Source organism: Carassius gibelio, chromosome A9 (genome assembly GCF_023724105.1).
Source record: "Carassius gibelio isolate Cgi1373 ecotype wild population from Czech Republic chromosome A9, carGib1.2-hapl.c, whole genome shotgun sequence".
Lineage (NCBI taxonomy): Eukaryota > Metazoa > Chordata > Actinopteri > Cypriniformes > Cyprinidae > Carassius > Carassius gibelio.
Window position 1 is genome coordinate 4,283,439 of NC_068379.1, and position 19,009 is coordinate 4,302,447.

At 36.0% G+C, this 19,009-nt stretch overlaps 1 protein-coding gene and 1 long non-coding RNA gene across 5 annotated transcripts; both read right to left on the reverse strand.

Moving 5' to 3' along the window:
• Positions 1-94: 94 nt before the first annotated feature.
• Positions 95-4,701, reverse strand: LOC128019471 (cell surface glycoprotein CD200 receptor 1-like). Of its 3 annotated transcripts, none has more exons than XM_052605470.1 (7): positions 4,305-4,701; positions 3,339-3,395; positions 2,294-2,566; positions 1,736-2,002; positions 970-1,093; positions 786-849; positions 95-627 (listed from the first exon to the last, which is right to left on the reverse strand). In XM_052605470.1, the coding sequence occupies exons 1-7, from the start codon at positions 4,372-4,374 to the stop codon at positions 535-537; spliced, it is 948 nt and encodes a 315-aa protein (XP_052461430.1). In that variant the 5' UTR covers positions 4,375-4,701; the 3' UTR covers positions 95-534. The 3 variants fall into 3 exon arrangements, with proteins under 3 accessions (XP_052461430.1, XP_052461429.1, XP_052461431.1); XM_052605469.1 differs by having other exon boundaries at positions 2,294-2,593; positions 4,305-4,697; XM_052605471.1 differs by lacking the exon at positions 3,339-3,395 and having other exon boundaries at positions 2,294-2,593; positions 4,305-4,689.
• Positions 4,702-16,555: 11,854 nt separating this feature from the next.
• On the reverse strand, positions 16,556-17,879 carry LOC128019472 (uncharacterized). Of its 2 annotated transcripts, XR_008185167.1 has the most exons (4): positions 17,714-17,879; positions 17,290-17,357; positions 17,005-17,142; positions 16,556-16,884 (listed from the first exon to the last, which is right to left on the reverse strand). It is a non-coding gene; the product is annotated as an uncharacterized LOC128019472 (long non-coding RNA). The 2 variants fall into 2 exon arrangements; XR_008185168.1 differs by lacking the exon at positions 17,290-17,357 and having other exon boundaries at positions 17,714-17,865.
• Between the last annotated feature and the right edge of the window lie 1,130 nt (positions 17,880-19,009).

Sequence of the window (19,009 nt, forward strand, 5' to 3'; positions counted from 1 at the left end):
TACGAAACTTGGTGACTTTGTGATCACACACACATAAATAATTCAATTTGATACCTATACATATGATATACACCATTCTGAAAAGTACAATAAGTTTATTTACATACTTTTAATTATGTGCAAATTAAATAGGTTTTTTACACTTTGGGTCTGCTTAGTATTTATCATTAAAACCATTGTCTGAAGTTGATTTTTGAATCACTCTGATATAAATCTGTACAAATTTGATTTGACCAAATGATTAATATCTAACCAAGTTCTTTCTCCACAAAATCTACATATTAGTGATATCGCTGACGCTGAAGATGTCCCAGTTATTCCTCATTACATACTAAGACAAATGTTCCTTTGTCATCACCTTTCATCTTTTGAGTCAGTGTGACTTTTGCTCCTCAGTCAGGCGCTGTTTGCTTTGGGGATGCTCTCCTCAGATGACTATTTTCCACTAGTATTGTTTTTCATGTGTAATTTTGACCACAGACATATCTTTTCTGGTATCCTGTTTCATCATGAAAAAGCGAGTGTCTCTCTCTCTCAAGCGTTGAAGAGTTCAGCTGAAGAGTTGTAGATAGAATTGACTCTCTGTATGTAACTTGCATAGGGTTCCACCTCTTCAACATCAACGGGCTTAACACACACACACACACACACACACATATGCTTCAGTGAGCCGTACAAAACACTTTTACAATGGATACACACAGAATCATTCAAAATGACACCCTATAGAGTGAATAATGGAGTTTGGTGTAGTATAAAATCAGGGTTCGACAGAGACTTCTTACCTGGACTGGTCTGTCTTCAGCTGGTGTTGAGGTTTTGGATTTGCAGCAAAGCATCTTCAATGCACTAAAAAGACAATACAAAGACAAACAGATCTCAATAAGGTATTTGTCTATTAATTAATCATCATACTATGCAAAGTAATTCAGCTCAACAGCGGTGAATGAAGGGAGTAAAAGATCCCACCTTAAGTCATAAATCTTTCTGCGTAGTTTGTAAACCACAGCCAGGGCTACAAGAACAAAACAAGCAGAGCCAACTGATATGGCAATGTTTTTCCATGGAGATGGGGGATCTGAGTTCTGAGAACCTGAAAAGAGAGATTATTTGTTTACTTCGTAATAATCAGTTTTCAATATTGTTAAAACTGATTCCTTTAAAAAAAATAATAAAAAAAAATACAAAACTTCTCAAATCATGTGTTGTGTAAAATCCCTTGATTTGTATTTTATATATATTATTTACATCGATTTATTTTCTTTACACATTGCATCTTCTCATATTTCATATCAAACCCTAAATAAGTCCACTGACTTTTGATAAAACTTTTAGGGGGGAATTTCTGGTCATTGTTGTGAAGTGATGCCTCAACTGAGGGACAGTCTTTGTGTAAACATTTGTATAAATTACGTTAAAAATAAATATGGAAGAGTTTTAGAGGTCTGTTATTATTTCACACTCTCTTTTTAGATAGTTCTTTTAAAATGCAATCATTATTTTTATGATGAATTTTCATGATATAAAAAAATATGTATTAGAAAAGCACCAATATAAATGACAAAGCTATGGTTAAAAACTAATAATAACAAAAGCAAAAGCTTATCTAGGAAATCTGATTTATAAAATCTAACCTGTGAGACGTAGAAGCACGTGTAGCTGAAGAAACATGAATTCTCTACTGACCCACTTATGAAATCAATTCTTATTTCCTTTTCATGTACAGTGTGCTCACCTGTAAGAAGAAGTGTGCTCTTGTGCTGCACAGAGCCGGACTGAGACGTGTATGTGGCCACACAGGTGAGCTCACTAATGTTGAGATTTTCTGGCAGATATACTTTATTCTCCAGCATAAAAAACCTCCCAAGCTTCTTTACAGAACTGGAGGAAAAGTTCACGGCAGGTTCCCAATGAAGAGTGGGTGCTTTCATTTTATATTTGGAATTACAGACAGCAATCCTTTGATTGTTTTCACTGTCCTGCTTGGTTGAAACATTGGTAACTAAAACAAAAATGAACATTAATTTAGTTGACAAGTATGATATCAGTATAATACAGTGTGGTATGGTTTCACTGTTAGCTCTAAATTCTCTCTCTCTCTCTCTCTCTCTCTGTGTGTGTGTGCGTGTGTAATGAGTTTAAGCCATCAGTAGTTCACTGAAACACTGAGAGACATAACTAGCCTATCAATGAAAAAAAAAGTGCAAAAGTACATAACCTAACCTGTTATGTAAACTACAAACATTTTCACAGCTTTTTCAATAGTTTTATTGTAAATTGTGTTTGTACTCACCGCTTACAGACACATTTAGTGCATAGCTTCCTCCTTTATATGATAAATCACAAAAGTAAAGCCCTTCATCTTCAATTGAAATTTTGGGAATGAATAGAGAAACTCCATCTGAGGTGTTTTCCAGCTTCTTTCCATCATTGCATGTGTCGTCCAGCTTGGGTGACACACCAACTCTACATTTTTTGTCCTGCAGGCTGATGTTCCAGATTATATAAATTAATTCATTCCATTTGACAGAAGTGAGATTGCCACACCGTAAAGTCACATCGCTGCCTGAAATAAAGATCTGCTCTTGAGAAACTGCAAAAAAAAAAATTAGATTACATATTGGAATAGAGTAAAAATTCAGTTTACTCAAAGTAAAAAAAAAAATAATTAAAATATATATATATATATAAACTAAAGTGTTATCCACATATAATTCAAATAAAATGTGGATGTTAAAATAATAGGTGTGACACATTTTGTCATTTTTTCTCTATACTCTAAACTTATCTCTCCCTGCCATGCCAGACTAGTTTTATCCTTTGCTGTGTCATTTCCTTCTACAGTATAACCCTAAAATAGCTACAACATACACTGCAGCTCTATTCTGGCGAGAGATGTAACACAGTTGGTACTTTTCATCGATACAGTTTACAAAACAATGTTATTCTGGTAAGACTTTACAAAAAGGGTTCATTAGTTCATGTTAATTAACGCAATAACTAATACAAACCAACAATGAGCATTACATTTGTTACAGTATTTATTCATCTTTGTTAATATTGATATGAACCAAGATTAATAATTGCTTTACAAGTATTTTTCATTCATGTTAACTTATATTAACTGATATTAACAAGTTGAACCTTATTATATAATGTCACCATTATTTTTTAAAGCATTAGAAGCACAACCCCCTTTTTTGATAACCATGTTAGATGGTTTTTTTTTTATTGATATTAAATATTTAATAATAGTTTCTCTTCTTATTTTGTATCCTATAATTAAAAATGGCAGTGTATTTGCATAAATATTTACATAAAAGCGTATGTTGTCTGACCTGTGAGTTTTTGAAGTGCAGAATCTATATTCTGATGTGATCCAGTGTCTTGTTCTCCTACAGGACAGTTAGTGGCACAGCAGGTTAGTAACAGGTTAATGTGAGGCTCAGCACATGGAAACACAATCATTCACTCCAGTAAGATTTACAGTTAATTTCCATCACACCAAATTCAGTGTAAGATATTAAAGGTTTAGTAGTAGCCTCCATTACATTTATTAGTCATGTATCTTGTTAGTGTTAGTCAGAGGTGTACAGTTTTGCCCAAAGATGAGACAATGATTTGTTTTCATTATTGTAGCACAAGATGAACGAGGCCTGATTCTGAAGAAAATGGAGTATGAACACCTGGCCTATATCAACGGCTGCCATCCCGTACCACCTTAAACAGCATTATCGTCAACACTCACATCACAGATATCATAAACTGCGCTCGTTCTACATTTACAGTTCCTTTTCAGTCAGCCTCAAAAACCTCAACAACTCATCTCCCCCCTAAGAATCCCCCCAGAGAGGAAGAGCACTTCGTCATGGCATCTCCTCTCGAAATAGCAACAAACACAGACTGAAAAAAAAACACAAAACCATCACATGCCCGTGAGAAAACAGGATTCTCATCCACCATAAATATCCTTGCAAGTATAAAAATAGAATTTCCTCAAATACGTGACGGTTACTAAGCCATATTTACTCGACACTTTCAGTACTTTGACTGACTGATTTAAACAAAGCGAGATTTTAACCATAAAGCAAATACACAAAAAGTACTTTTTAGATCTCTTTTAAATGTTTTATATTCCATCAGAAATAGACAATAGCAGAAAAGTATTGATACAGACAAAGATGATGCAAGATCAGAAGGCCAAATCACCCACGTACGTACCAGTGTAGTAAAGACTAAAGAGTATCTTTAGAGTACTAAAGAGTACTAACGAGTATTTAATGTAAAAAAATATGTAAACTCACCTCTTGTCTGACTTCTTGCAATAAAGATACTTAGGAGGACGAGCACCGTCAATGTCCAGCTGTTCGCCATCGCTACAGATCTTCACTCAGACGTCTCTTCTCTCACCTTTAAATGTCCTTTATCTCTATACTCACGAGTTATGCGCACGTTGATTTATTTTTTTTAATTTTTTTTGGAAATGTCATGTATTCTTTTTCCGTACTATGAATTTAGATTTAGACTGACTTTATCCAAGTCTTGAGGAGAAAGTAACTCATGCTGATTTGTGGAGTTTCAAATGTTTTTTTCACAACTGCTTATCTCTCTATCAGACTTCACCTATTCTCTCTCACTTGCCTGAGTTCTCCTCCTTTTGTTTCCTTCAGCAGTGTGACGCTGTTGTACACTCCTCCATTTTTTTTAAATTTCATATCTTCTCCCACATGAAAATGCTGACTTCCTGTCTTGTTAACCACGGCTGTCATGTGAGAGCGTTTTCTTAGTGCAACAAGATTGCAGTTTGGCAGTGTGTGATGGGTCGATGCCGATATTTGTAGGTTCTTTTTACTGTTTTATATAGCTGACAGAATGATGAGACTAATGTGACCTTATTACCAAAATCTGCAAATATGTGATTGAGGCTGTTTTGATCGTTTAAGTTCATTCTTTACTACTGTATGTTAGAAAAATGTCACGTAGGGGATCACCAGAAAGACTCATTTTCAGGACAAATGATTAGGACATTTTCACCCTGAAGGGGTTAATTTTTTTGATAATGACAGCCTGGCTTTGCATCATTTGGCTAATTATTACAGCTACAGCTTAAATAATAAATATCAAAAATACTATTGTACAGTACATTATATAGTGTAGGACTGATTTTAGTTTAAATTATTTTACTGTCATACTGTCACCTTCACTATGTCCGCCCATTGACAGACCAATGACAGTAGGCTACGACAGCAGTGTGAAGTTCTGATCATAAGTGTATTGGAATTTTTGGAACTACTTAAGCTTTTGGATGTGTTGAAATATATGTGACCACCATGCCAGGTGTGAATTGTTTAAAAAAAAAAAAAATTGAGGTAAAAAAAATTACCAATAGTTCTCCACTAAATTATTAATCTCGGAACATTGCTTCTGTAATATGGGCAGTTATCAATTATTAAATCTGGAATAATTATTGTATAATTTGTTTTATAATTATTTACATGGATTAGCCCTAGAAAACCCACTGCTTTTCCTTCAGAAATATTGTCAGTCATTCGTTTTATGTGGATATATGCATACATTGATTCATTCATGATGATTAAGAGGAGGGCAACAGCTGTTTCATTACCGATTTGAACATTTTGTGCTAGACTCGCAAGAAAGGGGGTGAAAAGCGATAATCATATGCAAATGTCAGAGACAGAAGAAAGACGGTTTTAGATTATTTAACAGATTGCAGGAAGTAAAAATAGCTCAATTGAAAAACAAAAACAATCAGCTTAGCAATGACAGTATTAAACATGGTGTTATGTGCATTTGTGTCTTTCACCATTCCTTGTTCTTTTTGAGGTTTCATGTTTCTGAAAAAAAATTGTACAGAAGTCATCCAAGTCAGCCATTTTTACAACTTTATCGTTTTTAGATGTATAAGCACCAACAGCACCTATTTGTTGCAAGAGACATTAAAATAGTGCCAACATTGAAATGTCCAGTTTACTTTGCATAAATTTTCTTTGATTTCTCAATAAAGAATTCAGTACTCCAGAGACCAATGTCAAAAATCACAAAAACAATCAAAAAGCTAATGTAAATGTATTAAAGGCATAGTTCGGCCAAAAATATGTATTGGGTCTTCATTACTCACACTCATATTGCTCCAAACTTGTTTGACTTTATTTATCATGTGGAATACAAGAGAAGATATTTATGCAGTTTATGCCCAAGCAATTACAGACAATGGGGTCCAAAACAACACTGGAATAAAATATGTAAATTATTTCCAGAAATATTTTCAAATCTCCACACTAAAATATTAATATACTGTGGATCAAATAAAGAGAGTGTGGTACTTTACTAATTTTAGTATTCTTTATACTGTATCTCGGCTGATTTTAGCCAATTCTCAAGTTAAGGTGTCTTATTATTTAACTGAATATAAGTTGCTGGACAATTCTTGCATGCTAGATGAGGTTAGGAAAAAGAGCACAGTCAGTTCATTCCTGTGCAGATGTGCATTGTTCAGACAGATGCAGTCACACAGGATGTGGTTAGCCATGCCCCCCTCCAATCACATAGATATTAGCCGCTGTCAGATCAAATGTGTGTTTGCGTGGTAAGATGTCTTATGAAATGCTACAGATTAGAAAAAGCATACTCTCTTTGCAATCTGCAACGCAATCACAAATGACCTTTTTCTGCTGACATATAACAAAACCTTCACCTTCCTCTCACACAAACACCAGTTCTTGACAGTTCTTTGTTTACCTCTCCGCTGACTTTACGACATCAACTCTACAAAGAGCTTGAACCAAACAGCTTAAACATGATTTGATCTCGTGAGACCAGTACGTCTTATTCTTACACAATTTAAAAAATTCCGTTTGTTATTAGTGAGGTTATTATTAGCTTGAGAATGAGTAGGCAGCAGCTGGCTGAGGAAGTTCAAATGGGAATCATTTTAAAGGAAAATAATGTGTGACCAACAGGCCACTTTATTGTGGTTTTCTGCATCTCAGATATGAACCAAGTACTGTGGTCTTCTAGAGGCTTCTGTGCGGTTGTTTTTAGTTTGAAGTTGGTTTTGATTGCCACACAAGATATAATGGAATATTGCATGCATAATAAAAACGCATAACGGAAACAGTGATCAGTTACTAAAAGAACCATTTCTTATGACTTTTCACACAGCACCTAAGCCTAAGGTTATAGTCGTTCTAAAGCCCTTTTTATAAAGAGGATAGCTCCAGTTCTTGATTCTGATTGGTTGAGCTGTGTTCAAAGTAATTATAAATTAAAGCTGCAAGCAGCGATGAACGGGCCCTCGGCACTAAGTGGCTTTTTCGTAGGTATTGGTGTGTTACATGTGTGTTCCGATGTTTATACGTGAAGCATAGCTCAAGGTGTAAAGGTGGCGCTATTGAGCCATTTTGCCACACCCGATGGAATATTGGCCTTCAGATCTGTTCAGGCCAGGGCTCTTATCACACATTTAAAGTTTGGCGAAGATCGGACATTTTATGCCTGAGTTATAACATCTTTTATTCCCATGGCTAGACATCCAACTTTGTCACGGCGCCATGGACACGCCTTTAAACGAAAACTCAAGATCTTCGCAACTGTACATCGCACAGGCCTTTAGATTAGACTGACAACAAAAAAGACATTAATGTCATAAAATTTCTAGTAGTTCATTGCAGTGTAAAATATGTCACTTCCTGTTGCCAATAGGTGGCGCTATGACTATAACTGAATATGGGCATGTCAATCTTTTCAGGTCAGGAGTCTTATCAAACCTGTGAAGTTTGGGGCAGATTGCACATTGTATGTCTGAGTTAAAGCAACTTCATTTTTCATGGCGAATCATTGAAATTCGTCAGGCCGCCACGGACACGCCCTTAAACGAAAACTCAAGATCTTCGCAATTTAACATCGCAAAGGCCTTTCGATTAGGCAAGCCAAATTTGGTGTTGGTCTGAATAAATCTCTAGGAGGAGTTTCTTAAAATATAACGCATGGAAATGACAAAAATTACACAAAATTTGCTCATAATATTAAAAATAACAGACTTCCTGTTGGGTTTAGAATTTTGCTCCAGGAGTCTTTTTTGTAGATATTGGTGTGATACATGTGTGTGCCAATTTTCGTGCATGTACGTGAAACATAGCTGGAAGGCTGTTGAATTTATAGGTTATAAGTATAGGTGGTGCTGTCGAGCCATTTTGCCACACCCTCTTCTGAATCCTATATCACAGTGGTCTCCGACCCCCGGGCTGCGGACCGGTACCGGTCCGTGTGTCATTTGGCACCGGGCCGCACAAGAAGGAGTAAATAATTTACATTAAAGCTGCAGTTGGTAACTTTTGGCGCTCGCGTCTGGCGGAAGAATATTGTAGCCGGAGCTACTTCTCTCTGTTTACATCTATTGCGAGTCACGCAGGTACAGTGCTACTCTGCAGCATTGCCGACCCCAACCAGAATAAAACAGTCCGAATATTAACACTTATTATAGGTGTACTGTAGTGATTCAGGATAAGACAAAAACACGGATTGGAAAATGGATTCATGATGTACTTGCTCATTATATATATTTTTTACATTTTCAACACAAAACAACACTGTGGCACAGCCTTGCGCTGACTGGACCAGAAGAGCCGTGAGCGGTGGATTTTTGCAACAAATAACAGAGGTGGAGGTAGAAGTGTGCTGAGCCATGACTATCTTTTATTTTGGAAAAAGGCCAGATGCTCTGTGTTATTTTCATGGATTTTATATTCGTTTTTGTGGTGCATCTTATTTTTTAGGCATGTTTAAACGTCACCATAGTGACCATAATCAGTGAAAAAAAGTGGGTTAGGGGGCAGAGAGGATGTTATTCATGTTATGTTGTTGGCACGATGTTAAAAGGACGCTGCTAAATAAAGTTTTATACGAATACACAGTGGATTCATGTTTATTATTATATTTACAATATACCACAGTTTTTATGCCAGTTATATCATTTTATTTTGTATTTATCCATCACACCATAAAGCATCTACATTTGGATTATCATTCTGAATCCAATTCATAGTCTTTTTTGTGTGTTGTGAGCTTTTTGGTCAAAATGTTGTTTTGTTATTTCTTTCTTTCTTTAATTGTGCTTATATGCGAGTTCATGTATGCTGCAAACTGGTCTAGGATAAATTATGAGAGTATAAGTTGATGTATGTGCGTGAGGAAATATCAAATATTGTTTAAAAATGTAAAAAAATAAAATAAAATGAGTAAATGAGAAAAATTCCAGTATCTGGTCTCGTTTGAGCTCCATAAGATAAGGCATGTTACAGTATTAGCGCTTCTTAATACCAGCATGTCCACGGTTTCCAGCAGAAAATGCACCTTGAACAGAAAAAGCATTTGAAGCAAAAGCACAATGGTCTGACTTTAACTCTGTGAAATTATGAACTGTGAAACTACATAAAAGCAGACAGACTGCAAATTCACTTTCACACATATCGTGGCGCTTATGGATAGCAGCGATATAGTGCTTCCGTGGTTACTGGCTGTAAGCAGCAATATGCATTACACAGAGGTGAGATGCATCTAAACTTTTCTGAAAGCAGTCAGTTTCCCTCAGAGATACTGTACATTCATACAAACACCAGTCCTAAATGTTTTGCGATTCTCAACATCTCAACAAGACTTGAATCATCACATCCCTTGTTTCAGTTATATAATATGTATAGGCCTAGGTGCTAACAATGGCCCCTAGCTGTTCTAAATTCACTGTAACCAACTGCTTCTTGGGGCATATTTCTTTATTATAAAACCAAAAATGTCAGTCTTTGATTCTGATTGGTAGAGCAGTGGCACAGGAATATTTTTGTAATGAGATCAAAGGTGTATGATTAGAATTTACAATGGCTTTGAATGCAGCTCAACCAGTCAGAACCGGAACTATGTATTTTATAAGGAACGTTACACTCTTGTGATTTAGAAGCAGGGTTATGAAACCTGCTTTGAAGCAGGGTTAGCAGCACCGTGTTTGCAATCTAAACCCCACATTACGGTTCCCAACGTGTACAGTCTGCAAAAATAAGAGGATGCGCAAGTCATTATATAAACAGGTTGCTTGCTGCATTCGTCCAACCAAAGTCAATGACACTGACACTGCAAATATGCAAATAAGAACGTTAACATACCATGTGAAACATCATATTATAAATACCCATAATTAACTGTTATCCCCACATAAATTATAAGCTGAGTGAAATGAAAAGGTAGATAACCGATAATAGTTAATAATAATAATAGATAATAGTGTTCCTCAGTGGTAGAGCATTGCGTTAGCAGCGCAAGGTTGTGGGTTTGATTCCCAGGGAACACTGTAAGTTGCTTTGGATAAAAGCGTCTGCAAAATGTATAAACTTAACATAATAGATAATTTAAAATACCATTTCCTACTGTAACCTGCTGTCGAATATAGAGTCCATGGAGGTTCAACTTAGTTTTTTAATGAATAGTAAGCAGCTCAGATCATTCAGTCCAAGGACAATTTGATGAGATTTGTATTTTTCCTTTTATTGAAGTTTGATCAACTGTGCATATTTAAAAATGGGACATTCAAACACAGATTTGGATATCTTGCCAAATCTTAGTAGTCAGTTTTGGAAACATGGGAAATATTTTGAAGCAGGAGGATGAATTCCAACATATGGTGCATTAATATGCTTTATTATATTCAATATTAGGTGTTGTATAAAAATGTGTGTTGGTAACTGTGCTGTGTTTCTCTCTGTAAAAAAAAAAAAAAAAAAAACACCCACACAAACACATATTTATATGTGTGCAAACTTTTGAACACAAGCCACAAACAAACAATTCACTAAAACGATACTGTGAAGGCTGTGTCATTTACGGCAAATCGGATCATCTGCGACGAAATGCAGTGTAATGGGGGAGTATAAGGTACTTTCGGTTGTCACCACCTCTCTGCTTCTAACACAAGAACAGAAAAAGTGCCGCCATTAGAGCTAACACTGCTCTGCCAACAGTGTCTGGAAGCACTTGACATCTAACCTAACCACATGCTGTTACAAAACCCACAAGGTTATTGTTCTCACAGTGATTATTCTGACATTGTGCCATAATAATAAGTCAATGAGTTTGTTTTTAGGATGTGTTAACAAACACAAAGGGGGTCTCAACAATGTCACAAACTGTACTCTGCCATGGACAATTGAAACTTCTAACACATTACAGTAAACAGAAGCTTCAAGTCTCTCAACTACATGTCATACTACCTGAGTAATAAAAGTTTCCTCTTAAAGATATATAGCTTTTGTTAGCAACTTCAGTATGATTCAGACAGCGTGATTTAATACTCATTCGCAGAAGTTTAACTTCAGGATGTCACAGAAAAACAGGGTCAAATCCAGAGAATGGTCCGAATTAGAAACCAAATCCAACCAATAACAAAAGTCAAGAGTAATGAAGATAAAAGTGAAGGAAATAAGACCAGAATTTCAGAAAAAATCAAAAATGTATAAAACTATATGATATACAAGCTATTTTGCAAAGAGGAACTACGCTGTTTTCTGTGAATGTGAGAGTATTCTAATTCATTAGTGGGCATTCATGACTATCATGCTGATAGTATTTAAAATACTGCCTTATTTGTATATTATTGTACATTTGTTACATATTATAGACCTTGTGTGTTCTGTACTTACTGCTTATTCTACTTCTGGTTAGATGCTAACTGCATTCCGTTGCCCTGTACCCTACATGTGCAATGACAATAAAGTTGAATCTAATCTAATCTAATCTAATGGTTAGAGAGTCGGACTTGTAACCCAAAGGATGCGTGTTCGAGTCGGTGGGGGAGTGAATGACCAGTGATCTCTTCCATCTTCAATACCACGACTGAGGTGAGACCATAGACAGTAAAAGAAATGGACACCGCGACCCCATTGGAACTCAATTGAGACAAGTGAAGCCCATTTTTAGCTATTTTTTGCACTTCCGTTTCTGACGCGCAGACTCAAACGAAGCTTGATGACGTCAGAAACCTGTCTGACAGACGTAAATCTTCTAGTAGCTGTGCGTGCAAACTGCCATCGTTAATCTTGCAGAGACGGCGAGCTTGAGCGGGGAGTTCTTTGGCGTGAGTGTAAATGTAACGCCAGTACGCCATATTAAGTTAATTGCCTGCGAGCTTCTCCTCCTGTCTGTACGGTAATTTCTGTACTGTGCGACAGAGAGACGAGTGGTTATGACGCAATCGTTAGCCTATTTTTACAAAAACTGTTTTTACGGGGCCATAATGTAACATAGAAGGTAATGGAGCCCTTTATACATTGTCGTGTATCTTTAGAAATAAATAATGGACAAACGGAGTCTTTAAACGCCTCAGATGTAACGTTATTTGCTGTCAAAGTGACGCCAAAATGAATGGGAGTCAATGGGATGCTAACGCAAGTGAAGTTCTGCTACAAGATGGAGGCACGCGGCCGACTTCAACTTCCGGTCGACTTCCTTGCCGCCTGAGTGAGACCCTTGAGCAAGACACCGCCCACCGAACCCCCAACAGCTATATAGCTGGCCATTGATCCAGGTGTGTGTTCACTACTGTGTGTGTGTGTGTGTGTGTGTGTGTGTGTGTGTGTGTGTGTGTGTGCACTTGGATGGGTTAAATGCATGGGTCACCATTTGGCCACATATCACTTCACTTTTCACTTTATTAGTCTCTTTAAGTAAAAGCAAATTACGAGCTCAATATGTTTTTGCGACCTCTGTTGACAAGAAATGTGCACTGCAAGCTCTGATTTGTATATGTGTGTGTGTGTGTGTGTATTGAGATATCGCCCCTCCGTGGTCATTCTAAGGGGGCAACAATCATCTCTAAGAATGAGAGTTTTAGGATGTCATCCTGTAATATAATTGCACAGTATTTTATATTTAAACACTTAAATGCTGTTCAAGGACTATATGTGCATGATTCTGTCACAGGCACAAGGCTGCTGATATCCACTGCACAACTGTAGAAATGTGAAGTTGCTAATAGTACGTTAATTACAAAAATCACAAAATGACATCTCCTTTTAGTTCATGAATCTTCAGAAACTCTTGTGATCATCTTCAAAAAGAGATGTTCCCTAACAGAAAAAAAGTATGTCACCGCTTAACTACACAATTCATAATAAAATATATGTAAACTTGACTGGAACATTACAAGAAAAATGCACGATGTAACAACTCAAATATAACCAACATCCATTACAAATAGCATATATTGTCAATTTCTCAAATACTTGGACAGATTTTTAAATAATCTCTCAAATAATGACCCTATAATTAAAAACCTTAATAAACTTTTCAGATAAATATAATAATCGTAAGAAAATAAAAATCTATAGGCTACACTAGAAATAAGTGTCACAACCTTAAAAAGAACCCAATACCAGAAATGAACCAGTTCATAAACACAAATTTCGTTTTTCAGGGGGCCAGCTGCATAAACATAGTCACCATACTGAGACTGTCTGAAGAACTAGTTTGACTAACTAGCAGTTAAGCAAGTTATCTGACTTACTTTTCAGATTCAAATCCAATCAATCTACGTTTTTAAGTAACTGCTTAAAAAAATAAATAATACTAATTATGACCAGTCTTTCAGAAAATTAGGTGTCTAACTTTTAAGACTAGTCTAAGCAGTGTAACTTACCGGCCACAGTTTACCTTCCAGCATCTCTGTGCATGAGACATAATACAGCCGGTCTCCAAAAGTATATACACATCCACGAGTTGGCATTAAGCTTTAATTAATTACGAATGAATAAATAATAATTCAAAAAGAATATTAAGAGCGGGAAAAAACAAGTTTTGGACGGGATTGTTTTGCGCGCCTTAGCGGTGATAGCGCTAGTGACGTGGTCGGATGTTTATGGTCTCCATGGTAACCATTGCCCTAATCGCTGACGAATAAAACACAAACTTCATAAATTAATTGACCGTCTCTGTGACACGAACATTTAACGAGAAAAAAAAATAGTTTAGTAGGGGTTTCAGACAACACATGACTTATGATTATTTGTATGGTGAGTTATAAATACGTTACACAGCAGCAAATCATTGTTTCAACCTATTTGACAAGACACGAGTGTAGTTTCCCACTGCGAGCTTCGGTTTGTTGAGACTGTCTTGTGACTGGCCAAAGAGAAATATATCAGGCCAAAAGAGGATTTGCAGTGTATGACACATGTCGTTACATATATTTGGCTGAATTGCGAAACAGTCTACAGTTTAGCATACTTTCAAAAATAGTAGCTACTTGTTACATAATTTAGCCTGCTTCAAAAAAAATAAAAAAAAATAAAAATCCATGATGACTTCTGCTGTTTTTTAAATGGTGTATTGCCATATTTACTGTCAAGCATTCATGTTCAACTAAAATATATTTCCATATTTTAAATATGCTAATTTGTTTGTAATGTGTTTAAATATATATGTCATTTCATATTTTTAATGATGAAGTTGCAATTTAGAACATTTAAAACACATAACTTTATAATATCGAAAAACACACTACTAAAAGTCAAGCAGTTTGTGCTTTGTACATAATGAAAGTAAAGACTGGATTGGATTTTGTCACTTTCATCATAAATCGACTAAATCATAAAAGCATCATAAGGAAAAAATATATACTTTTTATGCTGAAAGGATGTGATTTCTCCGAATCTTTACAGATTTATTTGCTTTCCGAGCTGAAGCATGACCCACGTCAGTTGCATAAATAAAATAAAAAAAAAATAGCTTTGTTTTAAATTAAATACATTTAAAATACATAGATACCATATCTTCCGATAGCACTGCAAGAGTTAGCAGCGACATCTAGCGGTTAGGTGCTAAACATCCTTAGCCTCAGCCCAAAAATAACACTTGACAAAAGTCAAACGTGAGTGCAAATCAGCATTGATGAGTACACAAAACGGTGTTACTTATCAGTTGGTGTGATTATCAATTTTCAAAGGTTGCAATTCAATTACAAAGCCTAAATATTTAGTCTGATGTGTTTCTTACCATGTTTCCTTCCCCTAAATTTAGGAAGAATCATCTATGCAGTATATGTTTTCAACAATAGAGAAACTTTAAGGTCTTTCAGCGGTTTTCCTTCTTTTTGTCTTTTAATACAGAAAAGAAAACTGTGCTTAAAGTCTTATAAAAAAAAACTGAGGCATGATAAAAAATCCATCATTCCTATAAATCTCTTATTCAAATCTTGAACTAAATGAAGTATAGCATGCATTAAGAGCTGTCTGCACATTTGTGTTTAACCATGATTTATGAAATAATAAGCATGTAAAAACTGATATCATTTTATCTATAATTTTCCTATTTCTCACAGCATTTCGGAAGCTGCTGGCAGAACGGAAGAATGTGGAGGGAAAATTGAAGAGATGTGATATTATAAAAGATTACTCAGATTAGGGGTTTCAGACATACGTGCCTCTGTCTCGGTTTGGCCCGATCTCTGTCCGAAATTCCAACCACAACATGGTCAAGAGTCACTTTCTCAGCACGTATGAAGGTCTGTTTCTGTTTGCAGAAGTTGTTTTCCTTATGACTATTAAAGTTGGTTCTAAAACCCATTCTTTCTAATACCAGTGACATCTCTGTGTTTCTCAGGTCTGTTAGAACTGGAGGCAAGTCTTTCTCCATCTGTCAAGGAGACTTGAATCAAAGTGTCAAGACCTAGTGACTAAAGGCTTCATCGCACACTCAGCCCGCTCATGAAGACTCATCAGGTAATGAGCAGCTGGGTGCTTTTCACTCTTAATCAGACTGTGGGAGGAGGTGTATGAAGTGACAGATATCCCCCTGAGCTCTCGCTTCCCACTAGGCCCTGAAAGAGAAAACGGGAAAAGAAGCCTCTGTGGATCCTCTTTAAGACGGAAAAACCTGCTCCACGACCTGCAACCCCCGGGGTGGAAACCCCCAGAGATACAGCCCGCGATCATGCTGTAGTCAAGTCAGGTCAATGTTTGAGCTTAAACAGATGAATTCTTGTTGGTACTTTAGGGAGTACATTTTAAGCATATTTTAAAGACAATAAATGTTGTTTTACATATAAAGTTGCACTTAAGTGGGTCAAAAACTAACTGTAGTAAATATTAGTGCTGTCAAATTATTAATCACATTCAAAATAAAAGTATTTGTTTACATAATATGTGTATATTTATTATGCTTATGCAAATACACACACATTTAAGTATACATTTAAGAAAGAAGTTGAGTTTATATTAATATAGATTTTAAATTATGAATATATACATGTACATCTTTTCAAAATATATCCTGTATGTGTGTATTTATATATACATAATAAATATACACAATACACACACATTATACAAACATTGCGATTAATACATTATCAATTAAGTGCAATTAACATGCAGTTTCAAAAACATTATTTTAAATTACATTATTTTCAGTAATAATTACTCTTTTCTAAAGTGCATTCTTTTTCATAACAGTAAGACTGAAAGAACCGCTGATCTCAAGTGATCGGAGGATACTGTATGATAAACATTGACTTCCACGGAATCATTTATTTTGGAATTCTTTTTGTATGACACATCGATCATTCTGAGATATGAGTGTTCTGTCCATAACAGGGACATGAGGAAAAGGAACAGGTCATTATCTTTCTGCAGAAAGTGCTCAGAGGAAGATCCGTGCAGATTCAGGTAAGGCTCAGTGGGCGGAGCCTGGTTTTCTAACCAATGGCGATGTTGTTGTCGATGTGAAAGGATGAAGTCTGATGGTTGACAGATGTTCGAGGGAAGAGAGAAACGGTTGGAACTGATCCAAGAACTGCGCTCCACCCTTGCACTGCAGGAGGAGGAACTGGACAAGAAAGAGGCAGAAAAACAGGTCACACTCGCCCTGCAGAGACAGAGAGACATCCAGTCTGAAAGAGTTAGACCGGAGATATACAGTACATGTTTAAGAAATGGAAGTACACACCTGCTGTACTATGTGAACTTTGATAAAAACTTCATACTTATCTCAGTACAATCAAAATACAGTTATTTTAGGCATTCACAACATCACTGATCTTTTCAAGGCATCTCAGCAATGGTCACATCACAAAGAGTCCGTTTCCTGTGTGGAAATGAAACAGTTCAATGTATTATGAAAACATTTTCATGGTTTTTTTTTTTCTGTAATTCTCAGAACTTAAAACCTTCCCCTAGTGAAAAGTACGGTAATGATTTTTCTTTTTTTTAAATCTGCTGAAAATGTACTCACCCTCGGGCCATCCAAGATCTGTTTTTTTCTTCATTCAAACAGAATTAGAGAAATGTAGCATTTCCTCACTTCTCAGTGAATGGGTGCCGTCAGAATGAGAGTCCAAACATTTAAATTAAATTAATTTACGCATTTAGCAGACGCTTTTATACAAAGCGACTTACAGTGCATTCAGGCTATCAGTTTTTACACATCATATGTTCCCGGGGAATCGAACCCCCAACCTTGCCCTTGATAGCGCAATGCTCTACCAGTTGAGCTACAGGAACACATTTGATGAAAACATCACAATAATCCACAATTAATTAATGTCTTGTGATCTGAGGCCATTGCAATGAATTGGAGTTTTGATTCTTTTGAATATTTTTGAACTCACAGGTTTTCATCTCATAAGACATAAATTGTGTCTTAAAGTAGGGCTCACCTATCTCGGCGAGCCGTGTCCTGCAGAGTTTAGCTTCAACTTGCCTCAACACAACTGCTTGGATGTGTCAAGTGTGCTTGGTAAGAGCTTGATTAGCTGGTTCAGGTGTGCTTGATTAGGGTTGGAGCTAATCTCTACAGGACACCAGTCCTGCTTTAAAGGAAGAGACTTTAAATTCTACATTTAAATTAAAAAAAACAAACAAATCTATTTAACGTTAAAAATAATAATAATAATAAATAAAAACCATTAAAAAAAAATTCCTCAGGACAAAATAAAAATATTACTAATATGGTATGAGTCTGGTTAAAAACTGTTAGTGTTTGTGGTCTAAAAAATACATTAAAAAATCACTGAAAAAAAACAATGTAAGAATGAACTACAATGCGCTATAATATCTCTATTAAACTGATTAAATGATTTTTTTCCTTTTCCCACCGTCTTTCTCTCAGGTGTCTCAGATTGAGCCCTGTATATCTGGCCTGTCTGGAGGAGTGATAGTGGACATGCTGGACTTTCTAAAGAGTTGCTCCGGCTGCAGAAGGAAAGATGAATCCATGCTGTCGTATCCGTGAGACTGAAGAGAGAGGCGGCAGATCAAGGAAAGGACAGGTCTATAGAACATCCATTTAAAAATAAATATGCTGTTGTCTCTTCCTAACAAAATCATACACTGTAAAATATATAAATGCACCGTTGGATTTCAATGTGTAAAAAAGATTGTGTCATCTCTGTACTGACATTCAAAGGCTGTTAGATGTGTTTGTCACTGACGGCTGCATACGTCAGAGGTTTTATTAGATTCAAGATTATTGTTTAGCTGCCAGGGATGTCTGAATCACATGAGAATAGATCCAAACAGTGTTTATTTGAATGCTTTCTGCTGTCATAACCTTGTACTCTCAATATATTCATAGTGCTCTTGAGTATTTAATAAAGACTTTAATGAAGTAATAAGAATCTGATAAAATAATGCATGAAAGATGACTCATTTCCGCTTTTAGAAGGTCTTAAATAAAATACACAAAGCCATGCTTAGATTTGACTACAGGTCGACTTCCCCCCATTGTGCTCTGCTTGTTAAAAAAACATTTGAGCGTACTTATCCTGAAAGGCAAAACACATCTTCTGTACATCCTACGAAATATAAAATATGTTTGAAATCTGTGTCTATTCATTCCCTCAATAAATTATATATTACGGATGCCAGGTGTGGCAGCAGAACCGTAGGAAATCACTAGAAGCCTATATTGAGGCCAGTAACTAAACTAATGAGGTAGTATTTCCTAGTTACAG

Bases quoted from the DNA above. Each gene is read 5' to 3' on its own strand.
- LOC128019471 (XM_052605469.1), bottom strand. From the start codon at position 4,374: ATGGCGAACAGCTGGACATTGACGGTGCTCGTCCTCCTAAGTATCTTT. The intron at 3,396-4,304 runs GTGAGTTTACAT...ACTGTCCTGTAG, and splicing joins TGCAAGAAGTCAGACAAGAG to GAGAACAAGACACTGGATCA. The intron at 2,003-2,293 runs GTGAGTACAAAC...TTTTTGTTTTAG, and splicing joins ACTAAATGTGTCTGTAAGCG to TTACCAATGTTTCAACCAAG.